This window comes from Dreissena polymorpha, chromosome 7 (genome assembly GCF_020536995.1).
Source record: "Dreissena polymorpha isolate Duluth1 chromosome 7, UMN_Dpol_1.0, whole genome shotgun sequence".
Classification (NCBI taxonomy): domain Eukaryota; kingdom Metazoa; phylum Mollusca; class Bivalvia; order Myida; family Dreissenidae; genus Dreissena; species Dreissena polymorpha.
In genome coordinates this window covers 4,242,436-4,265,683 of record NC_068361.1, presented here as the reverse complement: position 1 = coordinate 4,265,683, position 23,248 = coordinate 4,242,436, and the positions used below count along the sequence as shown (strand labels likewise).

General features: G+C 39.1%; 1 protein-coding gene across 3 annotated transcripts in view; it reads right to left on the bottom strand.

Moving 5' to 3' along the window:
• Positions 1-2,514: 2,514 nt before the first annotated feature.
• The window catches only part of LOC127838746 (uncharacterized), a 37,395-nt gene continuing 16,661 nt past the window's right edge, over positions 2,515-23,248 (bottom strand). For 2 of the 3 annotated variants that reach the window (XM_052366724.1, XM_052366725.1), the window contains exons 3-10: positions 22,431-22,506; positions 21,102-21,274; positions 11,398-11,604; positions 9,206-9,403; positions 8,566-8,693; positions 7,909-8,032; positions 5,046-5,147; positions 2,515-4,667 (exon numbers count right to left, since the gene is read on the bottom strand). In XM_052366724.1, coding sequence (XP_052222684.1) covers positions 3,339-4,667; positions 5,046-5,147; positions 7,909-8,032; positions 8,566-8,693; positions 9,206-9,403; positions 11,398-11,604; positions 21,102-21,274; positions 22,431-22,506 — 2,337 coding nt within the window. In that variant the 3' untranslated portion in view covers positions 2,515-3,338. The remainder of the gene's footprint in view (positions 4,668-5,045; positions 5,148-7,908; positions 8,033-8,565; positions 8,694-9,205; positions 9,404-11,397; positions 11,605-21,101; positions 21,275-22,430; positions 22,507-23,248) is intronic. The other variant, XM_052366726.1, reaches the window with a different exon arrangement.

Sequence of the window (23,248 nt, the reverse complement as noted above, 5' to 3'; positions counted from 1 at the left end):
AACCTCACTGAACGCACCCATGAATTAGGCACCAATATCTATTGATATTGATCTAAATCGCGAGAATCTTAGCGGGCTCGCAACTCACTTGGGATGAACTCGTGAGTCTTGATCTAAATCGCGAGAATCTTAGCGGGCTGGCAACTAACTCGGGATGAACTCGTGAGAGTCTTGACAAAGTCGTAACTGATTCGTAGACAGATCACGTGATCACCGATGGGTATGACTAGATGCTCGCGAAAACAGTGAATTTACCGAAAACAGTTAGATTTCCCACCTTTACATCGTGATAGTGGCGTAAATCAAACATATCCGACTACGCAAACTCATATATTAAAGCGATCAAGTATGACACCCATTTGCCATGCTGTTTTCGGTAGTGTTTATTTTTTTCATAGTTTGAATTTGGTTTCTTGGAATAAAAGACTTCTATACAAATAAAATATAAAATACAATATAATTTGTTATGTATCATTGATATCTATTTCTTACTAACATATTGAATGCGCACTGTTTTCGTATATATATTTGTTTACTGTTTTCGGGTGTACATTTTACTGTTATATGAACAAAAATAAATGCGGATTATTTTTATTGAAATATATTTTATTTTAAAGTTATAACATATATACTGAAATATCTTAAAACTACTATTCTTTTTCAAACCATAAATATGAAAAAGCGGTGTTTTCGTCTTCAAATTCAATGTGTTCATATATTATAATACTGTTTTGGGTAAATTTTACTGTTTTCACGAAAACAGTACTGTTTTCGGAATCTAGTCATACCGATCACCGATTTCCCGATTGAGTCACGATTCCATTACGACGCCCAAGAACGTACTACGACGCTGTTACGTGTCAACTGCGATTAAATTCAATCTTGGAGGTAAACACGTTTTAAAGTACGTTTTAAATCTGGTCACGATTTTTCGGGAGCTCACGAGTTGCAGGAATCACTTACGACCGGCCCACGAGTAGCTACGAATGAGTTAGGACCTCCGCAAATTGAGCTACAAATGTCCCCGACCTCAAAATATTGGAAATCGGGACAAATCGTGGGGAATCGGGTCGTAGTGGAATACCCCTATTACACACCCGGGGTACATTCTAGTATACTTAAAAGTACCCAGGGTACTTTTAACTGGTACGGTTCTAAAGTTAATAATGACGTGACTAATTGAGCTCCAGTACGTAAATATGTATAATACGTTAACTGTATGTTTTGAATAAAGTTTTATATCCTTTTAGTTGTGCTTTTTTTAAATCAATTTACGACTTTATAATTAGGGAACTAGTTTGCACGATGTTGTAATAATCTGCTTAAGAATAAAATGGCATTAGCAATAACTTGTACATCCAAAATATTGTGAAAACGAAGTTGAGCCAACAGACACCGGGACATTTAGCTATGAATATACGGTCTGTGAAAAATTATTAACAAGATGTAAATTGCCATGTTTTTCAGCTTTGAAGCTGTGTAGACGTGTCAAATGCCTCCAGCTTTGGAAGTTTGTGCAATTTTATCAGCAAACAGTTTCAGAAGATATGCGTGCACTACATCTTAGGCCTTGTGGTAGAAAAACAGTCATAGTAAAAACAAACTAGCTGTGTGCAATCTGTTCAAAAATAACTATGACATGTTTCTTTAATAATAATTTATTCATTGACATTTTGTTGACTTGACATAAATGTTCAAAAATAGTTTTAAAGAAAATCACCAGTGAAATGAGTTCTCAATAAACTAATACACGATGTCATTTCACTCATATATAAAACAACGGCACAGATTTAAAAAAAAATGTACTTAAGACTTTTATTTCAGTAAGTGAGTTGTAAGATAATAGACAACAATACAATACATACAAAAATTAAGATATATTTGTCTTTTATTAATTTGGAGTAAGCTCTGTTGTTTTCTGACAGCATTTCAGGAATGTGTTGGGAAATTAACAATAAGATATGTTTTAAGAGATTGCAATTAAGTTGTAATTTGAACATGATAATTGTGAATAGACCCATGAATAAGATAAGTTAATCATAACTAAGTTGCAGACCTGAACATCATATCAAATGTCTGATGACACATAATTTGCATAAAATCTTTAAAAGAAACATATTTATTCAGCCTCAACCACCGTTATTCGTATTAAAGTATTTCTTATAACCAGGTATTTCACATTTCATTTGTTTTTGTTGCAAGATGGTACACAGCTAGAGGTTGCTGGTTTTAAATATCAAAAATGCTGTTTTATACCTGTAAACCTCTCCAGTAAGCAATTACTTATTGATTTCCTGTATGATTACATAAATAACCACTATAAACATGTAAACACTGTTGATAATCGCTTGCTACATGTACATCAAAAGGATAGAAGATTAATATTAATAGCCTCTTAGGTCCAGTTTTTCTGTTGCTTAGTCTTCCAACAATAACTTTTAACCATAGCATACAAATATTTTTTGAATTTTTAATGTGCAAAAACAAAATAGTAAGCAATAACAAAATACTTACTGTGAAGTGTATTTTATTACTGTTTGTGAACATAATTAATGTATAAATAATAAATAAATTAAAGCTTATGCTACATACACTGCGAATTTTAGATATGGCATCTGTAAAATTAAGATTTAGCATACATGTACCGGTAGTACTATTTTTATATTATTTGCTTGAAAACAATTGTAACCAACACTGGCCCATTAATTTATTAGCAAATGTCAATCTTGAAATGCATTATAATTTATCACAATCAGTAGTGTATAATTATTACTTTTAAAACATTTTGTTAATAAATTTGGAAACAAATTTAATAAAAAATACACGTAATACATTTTTTAAACATTCAGCAAAAAAAATCACAACCCATTAGTCTTTTGCAGTCAAAATCCTGTTATGGAAACATTGTTCTTTAAAATTAACATTATAAGCAGTCAAAATTTACCTTATAACCAATTATCTGATAATCTGAAATATGCACACATTTGTAGTTTAAACAACACATTTGTCTATTACAAAAACCAACAACACATTTTAAATACTAGTTATGTTTGATGATTTACTTGACAAAACAGTTTTAAAATTATTTTACTGATTATAAACAGACAATTTAATTAGTTATAAATAACTCTAGATAACTAACCATCCTCATGCTATAAAGTGTCAAAAATTTCAGTAAATTATAAAAATCTAAACATATCACAGGCAACATAAATATTGGACTGATTATAATCTAATAAAATATCACAGGCTGTATAAAATCACACAATGCAAGGTTATCATAAACCACGATGTCATGTCCAAGACTCAAAAAGCATCTTAAAAATGTTTGCTAAACGCTACTGAACCATAGTGGACTGTTTATTACTTCCACGTGCATGGTTCATAAGAAGATTTGTGTCCCAGCGTGGTAAGCCGGGAACCACATACGGAGGAGCCGAAGAAGAGGTGGGAACTGGTGTCATTACTGGTAATGGGTAAAACGTCTGCACAGTGTCCCGTCGCGCTTTCTGCTGTGCCACACGAGATTTTGCCTCAAGCATGCGGTCATTGACCTCTTGCAGCATTCTGGTATCGAGGGTGGCTCGTGCCATTGCCGATTCCGTCTGTCTCATTAACTGTCGATGCTCGAGATATTTTTTCACCACTTCTTTCTGTTCTGCTTCAGCGGCACTCATGTTTGCTACAAGGTCGTTCTTGGCTTGCAGAGTATCTTCAAACTTTGCCTGGCGATCGTGTCGCATCAGGGCATTGGAAACGGAAGTGTGCTGGTTGCTGAATTCGGTGATAAACGTAAAGTCTTGCCTATAACTCCTTGTAAGATCAGCAGATTTATTCTTCAACTCGTGACGTTTATCCAAGTAATTTAATCTCAACATTTCACGTTTCTCCAACTGCTCTAAAGTTTTAGCCCTCTCCATGTCCCGCTGTTTGAGGGCATTAGATCTTTTCTCATCGTGATACAATCTTATTCGCTCCTTCGCCCGATCGCGTTCGTCTCTCATACTCAGAATATGCTCCATTTTCATTGCAGTTTTCTCAGCCTTTTCTCGATCCTTGTACGCCTGATGAACCGCAAACAAACATGACATTCCCATTGTTCCATGAACCTTAGAAAATATCCTCTGATCATTGTTAGCGATTTTTTTTGTTGGCATTTTCAACCTCGGTGATGGCGCCTCTTGCATTCGTCTGTGGTGCTCCAGCTCGGCATCTCTCACCAACCTTCCAGCCTCCTGTTTCGACAGAATCATTTCTGTCACAGGATCGACTAAAATGATATTCGGTTTGTACCCTCGTAAACGGTATTCTGTAACTGGTGTTTCTTCATCATAGTCCGGTTTATCCTCCACATCAGGCGACGGGGAAGAATCAATAATGGGTCCGAAAAACTGCTTAACGCTTTTCACCACCTTTTTCTGAGGTACTTTTTCTTTTCTTTTTCTCAGCCTCCTTTTAGCCACAGTTTCAATCTTTTCCAAGGAATCTTGTGGGAGAATAGTCTCAATGGCGATTTGTTCGTCATAGAGACTGGAGAACGTTCCTGCCTGAAGTTTTGCAAGATTGATGAGAAGATTTTTCCGTTTCTTTGGGGATCCTTCCTGGGTAAAGACCTCAGAGGGCTCGTAAGCCATGTCCAGGGGGGTTGAGAAAGGCTCAAGGTAGCCCTGCAGTAGAGAAATAAATTTACTTAATATCTCTTTACCACTTAGATACCTATTTTGATGTGTTTGTTGTCTCTTAGAAAGTGATACTAAATTAAAGATGTTTTAAAGGCTTCATTTCCAACCCTAAGATACTGATGAGTAGCAAACAGCATAAACCTGAACAGACTGCTGATGTGTAAGTTTGGAATGTGTGAGAAGCATTGCTTGAGGTGGAATGTGGGATGTGTGAATGTGTTAATGTTGCATGTGTGAAGCGGGATAGGAAGCTTAACAGAATAATGTATTCTCAAGACCAGGAGCAGCTAGGAGAAACAAAATCAGAAGAGACTAACAATGTAAGATACTTGGATGAAGTTAGTAAAGTAAACTGTGGCTTACCTCCACCTGTTCTCTAGGATGATTGGAGGCAGAATCACTGGGCCCCTCTGATAATCGTTGCACATCGTACTCTACCGTGCCCACCTCTGACACTGCAGCTTCCTGCAAACATCACACAGCGATGTACTTACACACCCATGCAGTTAAAGTACCATACTTCACTATGTATTGCGCACACTTATGTATAATGTGCATCCAACTTTTACATGTCAAAATGAGAGAAATAAAGTTTTCTTATAAAGGGAAATAGCAAATCCAACTTCAAATTTGCCGCCATTTAATAAAGCACTTGAAATCAGCTCTAGCACTCTAAGCCCTTAATTAGCTTAAAAGAGACTTCCTTTTAACAAGAGGACCAAGATGGCCCTAGTTCACTCAACTTAGAGGAGTTGGTTCATTCAATCTTTACCAAACGTCAAACCTGAACTAGATATTGTCCAGACAAACACCCTGGTCAAGTTTCATCATTATTGAACCAAAACTCTGGTTATGGAGTGTTTTTGTTTTTGTAAGATTTGACCTTGTGACCTATATTTTGAGTTGACCCCACCCCCCTTACCAAACATCAAACTTTGCTTACAAATATAAATATTATGATCAAGATTCATAAAATCTGAAACAAAATTGTGACCTCTAGAGTGTTTACAAGGATTTTGTATAATATAATGAAAATTTGGACAATCTAAGGGCAATAATTATGGCATTAATGACCACAATTCTAAAACATCACCTAAGAAATCAGGTGAGCTAAAAAGTGTGCTTCACCAATCTGAGCCATTTTCCAATTTGTCCGAGAAATCAATAACCAATGTATTGACTAACTTTCACGATGATTAGGAAAAAAATGTGACTTCTATAGTGTTTGATCCCAAGGTTTCTCTCTAGTCACATAAGGAAAACTGCCCACCCCCCCCCCCCCTGGCAGCCATGTTTTTTGACAGATCGGGACCATTTGCGAACTCATCTAAGATATATATAAAACCAATCTTTTCACCAACTTTCATGATGATTGGGCAAAAAATGTGACTTCTAGAGTATTCACAAGATTTTTTTACTATATAAATATAAGAAAACTGCCCCCCCTCCGGCAGCCATGTTATTCAACTGACCGGAACCATTTTTGAACTCAACTCTCATGTCAAGGAAACAAATGTTCTGACCAAATTTCATGAGAATTGGGCCAAAAATGTGACTTCTAGAGTGTTCACATGTTTTCACTATATATATGTCTAGAGCATCCAGAGGTAGGGGGTGGTGGTGATGGAATGAACGTTTACATACACACCTGGTGTCTAGCAACCAGGTGTAGGGGGTGGTGGTGATGGAATGAACATTGACATACACACCTGGTGTCTAGCAACCAGGTGTAGGGGATGGTGGTGATGGAATGATCGTTTACATACACACCTGGTGTCTAGCAACCAGGGGTAGGGGGTGGTGGTGATGGAATGAACGTTTACATACACACCTGGTGTCTAGCAACCAGGTGTAGGGGGTGGAGGTGATGGAATGAACGTTTACATACACACCTGGTGTCTAGCAACCAGGGGTAGGGGATGGTGGTGATGGAATGAACGTTTACATACACACCTGGTGTCTAGCAACCAGGGGTAGGGGGTGGTGGTGATGGAATGAACGTTTACATACACACCTGGTGTCTAGCAACCAGGGGTAGGGGGTGGTGGTGATGGAATGAACGTTTACATACACACCTGGTGTCTAGCAACCAGGTGTAGGGGGTGGAGGTGATGGAATGAACGTTTAAATACACACCTGGTGTCTAGCAACCAGGGGTAGGGGTGGTGGTGATGGAATGAACGTTGACACCTGGTATCTAGCAACCAGAGGTAGGGGGTGGTGGTGATGGAATGAACGTTTACATACACACCTGGTGTCTAGCAACCAGGTGTAGGGGGTGGTGGTGATGGAATGAACGTTTACATACACACCTGGTGTCTAGCAACCAGGTGTAGGGGGTGGTGGTGATGGAATGAACGTTTACATACACACCTGGTGTCTAGCAACCAGGGGTAGGGGGTGGTGGTGATGGAATGAACGTTTACATACACACCTGGTGTCTAGCAACCAGGAGTAGGGGGTGGTGGTGATGGAATGAACGTTTACATACACACCTGGTGTCTAGCAACCAGGTGTAGGGGGTGGTGGTGATGGAATGAACGTTGACATACACACCTGGTGTCTAGCAACCAGGTGTAGGGGATGGTGGTGATGGAATGATCGTTTACATACACACCTGGTGTCTAGCAACCAGGGGTAGGGGGTGGTGGTGATGGAATGAACGTTTACATACACACCTGGTGTCTAGCAACTAGGTGTAGGGGGTGGTGGTGATGGAATGAACGTTGACATACACACCTGGTGTCTAGCAACCAGGTGTAGGGGGTGGTGGTGATGGAATGAACGTTTACATACACACCTGGTGTCTAGCAACCAGGGGTTGGGGGTGGTGGTGATGGAATGAATGTTTACATACACACCTGGTGTCTAGCAACCAGGGTTAGGGGGTGGTGGTGATGGAATGAATGTTTACATACACACCTGGTGTCTAGCAACCAGGGGTAGGGGGTGGTGGTGATGGAATGAACGTTTACATACACACCTGGTGTCTAGCAACCAGGGGTAGGGGGTGGAGGTGATGGAATGAACGTTTACATACACACCTGCCGTCTAGCAACCAGGGGTAGGGGTGGTGGTGATGGAATGAACGTTGACATACACACCTGGTATCTATCAACCAGAGGTAGGGGGTGGTGGTGATGGAATGAACGTTTACATACACACCTGGTGTCTAGCAACCAGGGGTAGGGGGTGGTGGTGATGGAATGAACGTTTACATACACACCTGGTGTCTAGCTTCTGGAGGTACTGGGCTTGAGCTGGGTGGAGGAGGCACGATGTCAGACGGCACCATGAGAAGACCTGCGTCACGCTCGGACGTTCCCTTCGGTCGACGAACAGAACCATACCTGGTGATAAACATCAATATCAGCCGTGTTCTGGGAAAACAGGGCTAAATTCATGGACATTAAGTGTCATCCTAGATAAGCCTGTGCAGTCCCCACAGGCTAATCAGTGATGAAACTTTCTACTTTTATGAATTTTTTGTTTATAGGAATCTCTTTTTCATGAAAATCCAGTTAAGGTGCAAAGTGTCGTCCCGATTAGCCTGTGCATACTGCACAGGCTAATCTGGTACAACACTTTCCGAAAAAGCATTTAGCCTAGTTTTCCCAGAAAGAGACTGTTTTTACACATTATGGCTATAGCCTCATTGCGACCTTGACCTTTAGGCAATTCACATAGTTGATGAATGTTGTCTTGAAACTCCATTAGTGCCTATTTACATTCGAATCCTTTTATGTGTGACAAAGATATGAGACAGACACAAACATGTCTACAAGAACAAAATAGTTTACAATCACACAATAATGTCTGCAATGCAAGCACACAAAATGTCTACAAGCACATGGAAGTGGAATTATAAAACAACTTAGCTTACTTTTTCCTTGACAGATAACCGCGCACATATTTCTGCATAATCAACACAGGTGAATGATGAGAGAGAATGGTGTTGATTTTCCTCTCGATCTCCTTCAGTAGCTTCAGCTCTTCAGCAAAAGTGTGTTGCTGTAAAAAGAGATATATTTGTAGCTAGTGATTTATGAATATTGCAGTTACTGTGCAGTTGTAAAATTGGACCATTAAAATGCCTCCCTATTGTGAACATATTTTTAAGCGATAAGCTCTCTCTACTTTGAAATATTTAGATGAATCATAAAAAGTAACACACAAAAAATCATACACAAATTAGAACAAGATTACATCATTAAAAATGCAAACTTTTTGTTATCACCAGGCGTAACCTATAAAATTATATGGTCACATATCTTAAAGTGAATTTAACATCTACATAAAAAAGTTTTCTTTAATGGTTTTGTCTTTCCATTTAAGTATGTTGTAGATGCCAGGCGTTTGTTAATAACCTCTAAAAATATATGGTGATTTATCTTAAAGTGAATTTGATGAAAAAGGTTTGCTTTTACCGTTTTGTCAGGATTTCATAAATGACCATTAAAAATATATATTTCGACATGGCATTAAGTGAATTTTACTACAAAATTCACATAGTTTGCTTTTACCGTATTATCGTGCTTATACATCACAAAACGATAAGGTCTAGGCTCCCTCTTGTGGGAAGGAAAGCCTGGAAATCCCCGTACCTCTCCAGTGTTGTCAAACAGGTGAATCCGAAAGTTCGGGTGGCGAGCAGCAAACTGGCCTCCAAACACTGCGTCTTCTATAATCTCTTCGTCCGATATCACATGGTTATCTAGGGCCTGAAGAGAGGGAATCACATAAAAATGTGTCTCGCTCTAGGAAAATGGAGCTTAATGCATGAGTGTAAAGTGTTGTCAAAGATAACCTTATGCAGTCTGCAAAGGTTAATCAGGGTCGACACTTTCCAGCTTCATTGCAGTTTTGCAAAGAAGAGACTTGCATTATATGTATAATACAATATAAGCAGAAAGTGTAGGTTCTGATAAACCTGTGCGGGCTATACACGCTAATCTCAGACAACACTTTACGTACATGCCAGGGGTTCTGAAATATGCTGTCCGAGTTGTCAATTTCCCCTTCCGGGCAAGCAGTTTTCGAAAGCTGGCTTGTCCGGGGACAAGTAAAATTTCCGCGGTAAAATTTGTTTCGTGAATGAAACTTCAATATTTTCCTAAAATAAAAAAAACGAAAGTTTATATAAATAGCTTATGATTAATCTGCGGACTAGCAAACTTTTTTCACAGGAGGTAGGTTATTTTCCGATAATAATTATTTAATGTAGTAAACAAGTCCACGCGTATATAGCAAAAGCCAATCACGCATAAGGTAACATTTATTTTAAAGAAACCAGCGCACGTGTATACACAGCCAATCACGCATTAGATAACATTTTTCGTAAATTGCAAATGGCCGCAAACATGTTTAACCGACCTGCATTCGATTTTTTAAAATAAAATCACTTTAACGTCAGACCATGACGCTAATCAGACCAATGATAAAATCAGTTCGGCTTCGGAAAAGAAGAGAAAAGCCAAGTATGAATATGATAAAGAATACGACGTCAAGCGGAAACGAGAATTTGTTAAGTCTTGGCTAATTGAATTTCCTTGGGTTGAAAACGTTACCGGTGTGTGTTAATGTAAACTTTGTAAGGAGTTTCCCTTATAAGCGGATAATTATATACTTATATTTAGCGGAGACTATTTTATTTCAAGTGAATTTTCTAGTTATGTCGAGATTATTAAATATCCGAGATGGTATCATGTGTGACTTAAACGTGTTCTTATTGTTTGCACATCTTGCTTGTATTTTCTAGTTAACTATGTATATAATCAAATATAGAACTTAACAAAAGTGTATGTTTGTATTATTTGCTTAATTAGTAATGATGTTTTCCTTTATTTATCTTAAAAGTACGGACAAGTACTTCTTTGGTACGGACAAGTGAATTTGTGGGTCCAACTTGTCCGTGGACAAGTAGACTCATAAAATATTTAAGAACCCCTGCATGCGCTTGGCCCAGTTTTCTTACAGTGAGGCTCATATGGAATATTTACCCATTGCATGCTGGGAAATTTGTCGTCTGCTAAAATGTCGTCTGCTGTATTTCTTTCTCGTTTTTTTTTCAAAAATACTATCTGAATAGCAAACAGTTTGGATCCTGATGAGACACCATGTTCTGTGAAGTCTCATCTGGATCCAAACTGTTTGCAAAGGCCTTCAAAATTCGGTTCCAGCAATGAAAGAGTTAAAGAAGTCAACAGTTCCAAGAGCCATGTGTTAGTTTAGTGGCACTTTTTATGATGTATGGCATGTGTGTGAGATAGAGCGCAAGTGTGATATTATACAAATCAAGCCTAGAGACACGTGATTGAGATAATATAAAGATCAAGCCAAGCGACTGAACGGAACATTTTGGAGCTTTGTTGATGAGGATAAAATGGTTTCCTTTGTAGTGATTGAGTTTCACTTGGAGCATCAATATGCTGGTGAATATAAAGATATTTTAATATTAGGAAAATAATAAACTAGTTGCAAGTATGGTTACACTAATTTTAACATTCAATAGACAATATGTTTTAACTCATATAAATTTGTGAAATTTTGAAAAAACACTGTTTTTACCAAAGATGCTGTCTTAATATTTAAGAGTTGATGTATGTCACCAAAATAAACACAAAAATGAAAAAAGTAAAATTGTATAAAAATGTCCTTTACAAGACTTTCAACATTCAGAAGATGATCATTTATACACATATGCAAAGTAATTTACCTTAAGGGACCAGATACTGTTGACGACATGGTGGCGATAATTTCGCTTCAAACTCAGCGGTGTATCATACATGGTGAGCGCCACGAGATGAGGACACATGGCAAGGTTCTGGAGATTCTCGTACTTCCCCAGCGGGTTGTCATGGAGATGAAGGAACCTGAGATGTCGCATCCCGGACCAGAAGGCTATCCCTGGGAGGGACGACAACTGCAACAATAATAAGACTATTATCTGGGCTCAGTATCGTGAACATTCTCCATTTTTGAGCTCGACTCAGAAGATGAGATTTGAGTTTCCACCCAGCCAAGTATTGAGAATGTGGATCAGCTCACAAACAATCTCAACCCTCAGCTATGATAATATGAACATAATCCTCCTAAACCCTCAGCTATGATAATATGCACATATTCCTCCTCAACCCTCAGCTATGATAATATGCACATATTCCTCCTCAACCGTCAGCTATGATAATATGCACATAATCCTCCTCAACCCTCAGCTATGATAATATGCACACAATCCTCCTCAAACTCAAGGTTGAGTGCGAGTCAAAAACTCAAAAAACTTCTGTGAACATCTAACTATCAAAGTCATCAAAAAAAAGAGAGAGAAAAAAGTCTTAAACAAAGTTGACTCAGAATATTGACTTAAGTATGTTGATGCTACAAGGCACAGAAGTATAATGGCTGAAATTACACTGCAGGGTTTTATTGCAATAAGATGTATCATGGCTGAAATGAGATGGCAGGGTTCTAGTGCAATCATGGCCCATTATCATAAACATTCTCAATTGTTGTTCTCAACACAGAAGATGAGATTTGAGTTGCCACTAAGCTGAGTATTGAGAATGTCTGTCAGTTCACAAACAATCACAAATCTCAGCTTTAAAAATATGCACATATTCTTTTCCAAACTCAGGTTTGAGTCAGACTCAAAACAAAAACATCTGTGAACATCAACTTGAGCATGATGGTCCACGGCATCTTGAGAAAAACAAACAAACAAGGGCTGTTTGTAAAACATGCATGCCCCCCATATGGGCTGTTAGTTGTAGTGGCAGCCATTGTGTGAATACGTTTTTTGTCACTGTGACCTTGACCTTTGACCTAATGTAAGTTATCATCCGGAAACCATTGTACTATTTTGAGTCACTGTGACCTTGACGGGGGGGTAGGGGGGGGGGGGGGGTGAGAGGGGGTAATAATGTGTGGTGGGGTAATTTATTAGATGTGTAAAAAAACAAATATTTGGGGGGGGGGGGGGGTTGGGGGTAGGGGGGAGAGAGAGGGTAGTATAATGTGGGGTGTGGTAATTTATAAGATGCTTAAAAACAAATTATTTTTTGGGGGGGTGGGGGGGTGGGGGGGGGGGGTAAGGGGGGTGGGAGTGAGAGGGGGTAATAATGTGGAGTGGGGTAATTTATAAGATGTTTAAAAACAAATTTTTTTTTGGGGGGGTGGGGGGGTAGGGGGGTGGGGGGTAGGGGGGGTGGGGGGTAGGGGGGTGGGGGTAGGGGGGTGAGAGGGGGGTATAATGTGGGGTGTGGTAATTTATAAGATGTTTTAAAAAAAATTGGGGGGGTGGGGGTGGGGGGGGTAGGAGGGGTTGGGGGTGGGTAAGGGTTTGGGGGTGGGGGGGTAGGGGGGTGAGAGGAGGGTATAATGTGGGGTGTGGTAATTTATAAGATGTTTAAAAAAAAATTGGGGGGGAGTGGGAAGTGGGGTGGTAGGGGGGTGGGGGGTAGGAGGGTGGGGGATGAGAGGGAGTAATAATGTGGGTAATTTATAAGATGTTTAAAAAAAATAAAATGGGAGGGGTGGGGGATGAGGGGGGTAGGAGGGGTGAGGGGTGGGTAGGGGGGGGGTGAGAGGGGGGTATAATGTGGGGTGGGGTAATTTATAAGATGTTTAAAAAAAATTGGGGGGGGGGGGTGGGGGTGGGGGGGGGTAGGGGGATGGGGGGTGAGAGGGGGTAATAATGTGGGGTGGGGTAATTTATTAGATGTTTAAAAAAAAAATATTATTTTTTGGGGGGGTGGGGGTTGGGGGAAGTAGGGGGGGTGGGGGTAGGGGGGTGAGAGGGGTTTATAATGTGGGGTGTGGTAATTTATAAGATGTTTAAAAAAAAAATTCGGGGGGGGGTGGGTGGGTGGGGGGGTAGGGGGTGGGGGGGTAGGGGGGTGAGTGGGGGGTATAATGTGGGGTGTGGTAATTTTTAAGATTAAAAAAAAATGCGGGGGGTGGTTGGGGTGTGTGAGCGGTGGGGGTAGGGGGGTGAGGGGTGTGAGCAGTGGGGGTTAGGGGGTGAGGGGGTAGGGGTGGGTGGGGGGGGAGAGGGGGTATAATGTGAGGTAATTTATTAGATGTTTTTAAAAAATATATTAGTTTTATTTGGGAGGGGTGGGGGGGGGGGTTAGGGGGGGGGGTAGGGGGGGTGAGAGGGGGTATAATGTGGGGTGTGATAATTTATAAGATGTTTAAAAAAAATGGGGGGGAGGGGTGGTGGGTGGGGTGGTGAAAGGGGGTAATAATGTGGGGTGGGGTAATTTATTAGATGTTTAACAAGATGCGTTTGTGAAACACAATGTCCCCCTATATGACGTTTGACTTTGAAGTGACCTTGACCTTGTGAAGGATGACCTTGACCTTTCACCACTCAAAATGTGCAGCTCCATGAGATGCACATGCATGCCAAATATCAAGTTGCTATATTCAATATTGCAAAAGTATTCATAAAATAAGCGATTTGGGCCACATATATTTGACCTCAGACCTTGAAGGATGACCTTGACCTTTCACCACTCAAAATGTGCAGCTCCATGAGATGCACATGCATGCCAAATATCAAGTTGCTATCTTCAATATTGCAAAAGTATTTATAAAATAAGCGATTTGGGCCACATATATTTGACCTCTGACCTTAAAAGATGACCTTGACCTTGACTGTTCACCACTCAAAATGTGCAGCTCCATGAGATGCACATGCATGCCAAATATCAAGTTGCTATCTTCAATATTGCAAAAGTATTTATAAAATAAGCGATTTTGGCCATATATATTTGACCTCTGACCTTGAAGGATGACCTTGACCTTGACCTTTCACCACTCAAAATGTGCAGCTTTATGAGATACACATGCATGCCAAATATGAAGTTGCTATCTTCAATATAGCAAAAGTTATTGCAAAATGTTAAAGTTGGCGCAAACAGACAGACCAACAGACAGACCAACAGACAGGGCAAAAACAATATGTCCCCCACTACTATAGTGGGGGACATAAAAATATTTTTTTTTGGGGGGGGGGGGGGGGGGGTGGGGGGGGGGGTAGGGGGCTGGGGGGTAGGGGGGTGAGATGGGGGTATAATGTGGGGTGTAGTAATTTATAAGATGTTTAAAAAAAATGGGTTGGGGTGGGGGGTGGGGGGGTAGGGGAGGTGGGTAGGGGGGTGGGTAGGGGGGTATAATGTGGGATGTGGTAATTTATTATATAAGATGTTTAAAAAAGAACGTGGGGGGAGGAGAGGGTGGGGGTGGGGGGTAGGGGGGGGTGGGGGTGAAAGGGGGTAATAATTTGGGGTGGGGTAATTAATTAGATGTTTTAAAAAAAAAATGGGGGGGGGTGGGGTTTGGGGGGGAAGGGGGGAGTGGGGGGTAGGGGATGAGAGGGGGTTTATAATGTGGGGTGTGGTAATTTATAAGATGTTTAAAGTAAATAAAAAGAAATTGGGGTGGGGGGGGGTGGGGGGTAGGGGGGTATAATGTGGGGTGTGGTAATTTATTAGATGTTTTAAAAAAAGATTATTTGGGGGGGGTGGGGGGTGGGGGAGTAGGGGGGTGGGGGGTGAGAGGGGGTATAATATGGGGTGTGGTAATTTATAAGATGTTAAAAAAAAAATTGGGGAGGGGTGGGGGATGGGGGGGAGTGGGGGGGAGGTGGGGGGGGGGGTAGGGGGGTGGGGGTGAGAGGGGGTAATAATGTGGGGTGGGGTAATTTATTAGATGTTTAAAAAAATGGGGGGGTGGGGGGGAGTGAAAGGGGGGTATAATGTGGGGTGGGGTAATTTATTAGATGTTTAAAAAAATGGGGGGGGGTGGGGGGGTAGGGGGGGTAGGGGGGAGTGAGAGGGGGGTATAATATGGGGTGGGGTTATTTTATTAGATGTTTAAAAAATGGGGGGGGTGGGGGGTAGGGGGTGGGGGGGTAGGGGGGTGGGGGGTGAGAGGGGGGTGGGGGTGAGAAGGGGGTTTAATGTAGGGTGTGGTAATTGATTACATGATGTTTAAAAAAAATTGGGGGGGGTGATATCCTCTATTCATTAAACATGAAATTTAAACTTATTACATTTGTTTCCCCTGTATATAAGAAAGATATAATAGTGTATTACCTCCCCTGTCCTGCTTATATTTATATTAATCAACAAAATTAAACATTAACACAATATTTAATATACAAAATATACAAAAAATCTCATATTCTGATAATATTTTTACTGATTCACTGTATTTTACTCAAAGGATGATGTTTCATTGGACTGATAATTACAGATTTAGGATTACAGACTAGTTGCTTCAGTAATATTGTTCAGAGTTTGCCCTGTTGGCCGCGTATGCATTCTTGAGTTATCATTCAAAAACCATTTTACTATTTCAGGTCACTGTGACCTTGACCTTTGACCTAGTGACCTCAAAATTAATTGGGGTCATCTGCGAGTCATGATCAATGTACCTATGAAGTTTCATGATCCTAGGCCCAAGCGTTCTTGAGTTATCATCTGACAACCACCTGGTGGACGGACCGACAGACCGACCGACAGACAACCGACATACCGACATGAGCAAAGCAATATACCCCCTCTTCTTCGAAGGGGGGCATAAAAATAATCAAAGTTGAGTCAGAATATTGTAAGTTTGTGATACTGTGTTACTAGGGCCTCATCTTGGAAAACAAGATCTAGTCCATCAAATTTCTAAGGACACCTTTAAGTTATGACTGCATTCTAAAGCTTAAAGATAAACATGATCATGATCAATATTTCCTTAGAATGAAGGACATTAGGAGATGAACACAACCAACAAAATGAACTATAACTAACCTAAGCTAATCATAGGTGAGTGTATGCATCTTTAATAATTGTCTTAAACATGCATTATTAAGCTTTGTCAGCGTTTTGATTTGCTACTTTTTGTTTGACTGACTAATCGTCTTATGTTATTTTGCTGGAATGACACTGCAACATCTTGTGATTTTATTCGATATAAACAACTGATATTACTCGTGTCAGATCCTTTATATCTTGGTAGGCATAGGTTTGTACACAAACCAGTTACTGCAAACATTATAATAGGATTAACACTTTGTATGCCACCTTATCCTTGGTAAGCCAATGGAATTTATTGTTTGTGATCTGTTTTCAGTGGGGCGTTTTCATTCCAAATTGGGTCCAGTACTCGGCCCCATTCCCAATAGGAACAAGAGTGCCAAACTGTCACAAGATACGCCCGTTTTAAGGCTTTGGACAACTTGATAACTTTACCATGACCCATATTTGAACTTGACCTACATATCATCTAGACACAACTTCTGACCAAAGTTGGTGAAGATCTGATGAAAACTACTTCAAATAGAGAGCGGACACCATGCTAAATGCTTGAAATGCACTAAGTGACCTTGTGACCTAGTTTTTAACCTGGCATAACCCATATTTGAACTTGACCTACATGTTGATATTGTCTAGACACAACTTCTGATCAAATTTGGTGAAGATCGGATGAAAACTACTTCAATTAGAGAGCGGACACCATGCTAAATGCTTGAAAAGGTTAAAGTATCCCTGTGACCTAGTTTTTGACCCGGCATGACCCATATTCAAACTTGACCTAAATATTGTCTAGATACAACTTCTGACCAAAGGAGTAAATACCCTTAAACAATAATATTAGGGGGGTAAAATACCTGTTAGACTAAATCCTTATCTGGACCCCTGCTAGCCATCTGTACTCAAGTTTGGAGAGCACTGGGAGTTTTTATTTGGGGAAAAGGCTTGCAAAATTGGCCTTACAATTTGGGTTAAAATGTATAGACAAAACTGAGAAAGGAAAGTACCTTATGTAAGACTATCTTGAAATATAGGAAACAAGAGCTGTCAGAGGAAAGCGCGCTCGACTATTCCATAAGCCATCATGGGGAAATTGTTCATATTCAATAATTAATTAGACGATCTTTCAAAATAAAAAAAGGAAAAAAAAAAAATTGTTGGAGGGAGGGGTAGGGGGGGGGGATGAGAGGGGGGTATAATGTGGGGTGGGGTAATTTATTAGATGATGTTTAAAAAAAATATGGGGTGGGTGGGGGGGGTAGGGGGGTGGGGGTGAGAGTGGGTATAATGTGGGGTGTGGTAATTTATTAGATGATGTTTAAAACTAGAGCTTTGTCACTGAATGTGACTTATACCCCCATACCACTTTGACGCAGGATAAAAAGTTGTTTAAAAGTTTCGGATGAATACAATTTGAATTAGAGTCCGGACAAAGTGGCGCCGTTGAAAATGCACTAATTGACCCTATGACCTAGTTCTTGACCCGACATGACCCATATTCGAACTTGACCTAGATATCAACTAGATGCAACTACTGACCAAGTTTGGTAAAGATCGGATGAATACAATTTGAATAAGAGTCCGGACAAAGTGGCGCTGTTGAAAATGGACTAATTGACCCTATGACCTAGTTTTTTACCTGGCATGACCCATATTCGAACTTGGCCTAGATATCAACTAGATGCAACTACTGACCAAGTTTGGTGAAGATAAGATTTATACAATTTGAATTAGAGTCCGGACAAAGTAAAATGCACTAATTGACCCTTTGACCTAGTTTTTGACCCAGCATGACCCATATTCGGACTTGACCTAGATATCAACTAGATGCAACTACTGACCAAGTTTGGTGAAGATCGGATGAATACAATTTGAATTAGAGTCCGGACAAAGTGGCGCCGTTGAAAATGCACTAATTGACCCTATGACCTAGTTTTTGACCCGGCATGACCCATATTCGAACTTGGCCTATATATCAACTAGATGCAACTGCTGACCAAGTTTGGTGAAGATCGGATGAATACAATTTGAAATAGAGTCCGGACAAAGTGGCCCCTTTGAAAATGCACTTATTGACCCTATGACCTAGTTTTTGACCCGGCATGACCCATATTCGAACTTGGCCTAGATATCAACTAGATGCAACTGCTGACCAAGTTTGGTGAAGATCGGATGAATACAATTTGAATTAGAGTCCGGACAAAGTGATGCCTTCCGCCCGCCGCCCGCCCGCCCGCCAAGGGGTTTCACATAATACGTCCCGTATTTTATACGGGCGTATAAAAAGTATATTTTTTCCCAAATGGGACCTAAAAGTAAAAATTGCAAGTTGAAGGTCTCTCCCCCCCCTCCAAAAAAATAATAAACAAGGGCTATTTGTAAAACATGCATGCTCCTCATATGGGCTGTCAGTTGTAGTGGCAGCCATTGTGTGAATACGTTTTTTGTCACCATGACCTTGATCTTTGACCTAGTGACCTGAAAATCAATAGGGGTCATCTGCCAATCATGATCAATATACCTATGAAGTTTCATGATCCTAAGCCTAATAATTCTTGAGATATCGTCCGGAAACCATTTTACTGTTTCGAGTCACTGTGACCTTGACCTTTAACATAGTGACCTGAAATTCAATAGGGGTCATCTGCCAGTCATGATCAATGTACCTATGAAGTTTCATGATCCTAGGCGTAAGCATTCTTGAGTTATCATTTGAAAACCATTTTACTATTTCGAGTCACTGTTACCTTGACCTTTGACCTAGTGACCTGAAAATCAATAGGGGTCATATGTCAGTCATGATCAATGTACCTATGAAGTTTTATGATCCAAGGCCTCTTGAGTTATCATTCGGAAACCATCTAGTGGACAGACCGACCGACGGACCAACCGACCGATCTACATGTGCAAAACAATATACCCCCTCTTCTTCAAAGGGGGGCATAATAAAAAATTGCTTTTAGATATCAACATTTTATTCATCTCTCATCCGGCCATATAAGTTCAACCTTAGTAAATATAATACTGAAAACGCCTTTATTCTCAATTTTATAGCATAACAGCAACAATACTAATTTCCCAACTTTAATAAAAATGCTGCATATTTTCCCAATCCAAAAGGACCTGACTCCATTTTAAAATGGTGGAAAAAAATTCATAGCATTTAAAGTAAATATTACACACATTTTTTGAAACTTCAATTCTTACTACTTCTAACACTTTAAAATCAACCTATTTACTCATGTAGGTTAACATTTGGATCACATAATTTTTCATCTCCTTCCACATGTCATCAAGCTATAGTGCAGACAAGCTCTATTTAGTCAAAACTGTGTTCTACCTTTAACAAACCATTGAACTAAACATTTGACAGAGACCTAGCAGGTTGTAATGTGGTTCTTGAATGTGCCACAAAATCTCATATATAGTGAACACTTGTGACAGATTTATGAAACTTGAGTGACTCCAATACCCACACCCACCCAACCCAACACACCGTGACCTACTGGGTTATAATAAGAACTTCAGTTTTGTTGGCAATCATTCTAAAGATTATATTGGGTATAAACCTATGACAAAACTATGGTGTGGAAGGCTTAAAGTAAAACCTTTCCCGCTCAGAAACAAATTGAAAATGACTATATGCAACCAGTCTGTTCAGGTTATATGCTGTTAACTGCTAATTAGGTCTGTAACGATACATTCGAATATTCAAATTACTTGAATACGGCTGTGGACGAATTGTATTCGTTAATCGCCACCTCCAGAACCGAATATTTGATGAATACAAACAACGTGGTTTCGAGTTTGAAAGTTTAATCATCTTAATCTTACCTTACAAATGAAGGTTCATACAATAAACCCCTATATTTAAATGTTCTTCTCCTTATTCCGGAGTTTTTCATCATGTTTACCCCACCCACTATGTTACACAGTGAGATTATAAACAAAAATGGCGTGCACCGGTTAAATATTTACAACATTGAATTTAAAAATCTTTCGATGTTTGTTTAATGTTTATTTAGGTAAATACCAGTGATTTGATGCTCAAACATACACACAAAGGATTAGCAGATGGAATTTCCATTTTGTTTATCTTTACGACAATGATTGTGCAACTTATCAACAAACATGGAACCTAGCATGTCAAGTTCCTTAATGGTTCTACTCAAGGATTTTATTAGTACTAGTAATGTTTTTTTTAAAACTGTGTTAAAAGTTTAAGCAGTTCTAGTCAGTGTTTTTTTTATTTCAAAGTGTTATATTTCATATTTTCAGTATGCTATGATACTCAATTAATCAAATTGAAAAATACTCATAGTTTCATACTATATAATGTCATGTCAAGTTGTCAGTATTACTTTTGTTCATTGAAATTCATATTCGTGAATAAATATTCGTATTTGCCACCCTGTATTCGTGATACGTATCGTATTTGTCACCTAGTTTATTCGTTACAGCCCTACTGCTCATCAGTATCTTAGGGTTGGAAATGAAGCCGTTAAAACTCAAACGTATTGAGAAAGGTCTTCAATTTAATTTGATTTTCTGAGGGATAACAAACACCTCAAAGTGTGTATCTTAGTGAATAGAAGTTAAGTATGTTTACCTGGTTGCTGTGTAAATCCAGCTTAATAAGATGCCGACATCCAGTCAACCCGTCAATCTTTGTCAGGAAGTTGTTGTTGAGGATACATATCCGCAGATTCACGCAGAAAGTCAGGTCACCGACTTTACGCAGATGCACTCCATCGAGACGAACATACAGGAGTTGAGCCACATCTGGGTGAAAAATATAATAATACATTGGTAAAATACTAGAATTATTAGCTAAATTTAATCAACAGTGCCGCAATTAAAGGTTTTCAGACATTTATGCCTTCTTTCACAAGCAGCGCTCCGGCTAGTAATAAATAGCATGGCACTGCACCATTGCCAAATAAGGTTGTCCCCTACTGTCCTTTATACTGTCCTGCCTTTTGTTCTTATAAAAAATATCAGTAAACATTTCCATCCCAACTCTTGCCATTTGAGTTATTGTAGTTGTTAGATTTAGGAGTGTGTGTATTTAGTAAAGCAATGTTATAGTCATTTGTATTATTAAAGAGAAAAAACAATAAGAAATGCAGTTTATTGTTGTGTTTATAATAACTTATAAGCCTGAAAATAATTGAAGAATATGAATCATCAGCCATTTCATATGTGTAATTTTATAAGAATTCGTATTTATTTTTAGAAATTACCATCCTGCTCTTTGTACATGGCTGGAGTGATGCTGACAAGATTAGCTTCCCAACTTTGACCTGAACTTTAATGAATGAATATATTAAAGTACTGTTATGATGAATACATTTTTGATTGCATTTGGATCATGTCAAATAGATCAGGAGGATCCTGTAAACACTCTGTTAAGTTGTGTTTTATTAGTGAAATGCGCACATGCAAAATCAAGTATTAAAATAAATAGGGCGCAATTCAAGCATGAAAAAGAATGTAAATGATAATACATATTTTACATTTGTAAACTCAATGTACGACCTTGACCGTACCTGTAGGGTTATGGGTCTAGCAAGTGACTTATCCTAAGAAGATTGAGATCAACTGTGGTAAGTTTCATGGCTGTGGCTCATAGGTTATTGGAGATACAGCTCAAGATAGAAAAAAATACTGTATACAAGGGTATTTTCAAGTCAAAATGGGCCATTACTCCGTTATTGACAAATAGTTTCCATTGCAATTTGACTTGCATCCTCCTTTTATGGTCTATATATACACTTAAATTTCCATGAAATCAGCCACAGTAGTTCTGACATATGGCTCCAGACACAAAAGTGTTGAACACAGACAGATGGAAGGATGGACGAAAGGACAAACATACGGACGGACATACAAGCGAAAATAATATCCCTCCGCATTACGGCTGGGGATCATTACTAACCTTTAATATATTTGCCGTTGTATAGTTTTCCACACGTTCTGATCAGGTATTCCTGGCTTGGAACTTTCAGCAAACCCTAAAAATAGTGAAAAGTATATGTTAATTATGTAAATTATAAGTTTAAAATGGATGAACTATTAAAGTATTTTTTAACTTGCAGTTTTTATTTATTATTATGGGTTTTTTATGTACTATTCAAATGCTTTTGTCCAATTTAGTTAATATTTTTGGAACAATTTTGATCAAAATGTGTAGACAACAACAATTTATTATTTAAATAATCCATGCGGTGGCGTTTGTCCAATTAAAATAATATTATTGAAACAATTTAGAATAAGACTTGTAGACCTAAATAATTTATTATTGAAATATTTGCATTCAAAATTAATATTTTTATATATAAATATCATGCCAAACAGGGTGATACCATGTAATGCTAACCAGAGAATTGTATATTAAATGAGGCCTAGGTTGTTTTTATACTTTTTATTTAACAATGCAAAATTAATTCCTCTGAAACTAAATACTTGTCAAACTTTAAAACTGTAGGGCCACAGGTGAGCAGCATTTTAACCTTGTTCTGGAAAAATGGGTCTTAACCCTTTGCATGCTGGGAAATTTGTTGTCTGCAAAAATGTTGTCTGCTGAATTACTAAAATTAGCATTTTCTTTGATTTTTTCTCAAAGAATACTATCAGAATAGCAAACAGTTTGGATCCTGATGAGACGCCACGTTCTGTGGCGTCTCATCTGGATCCAAACTGTTTGCAAAGGCCTTCAAAATTCGGTTCCAGCACTGGAAGAGTTAATACATCATG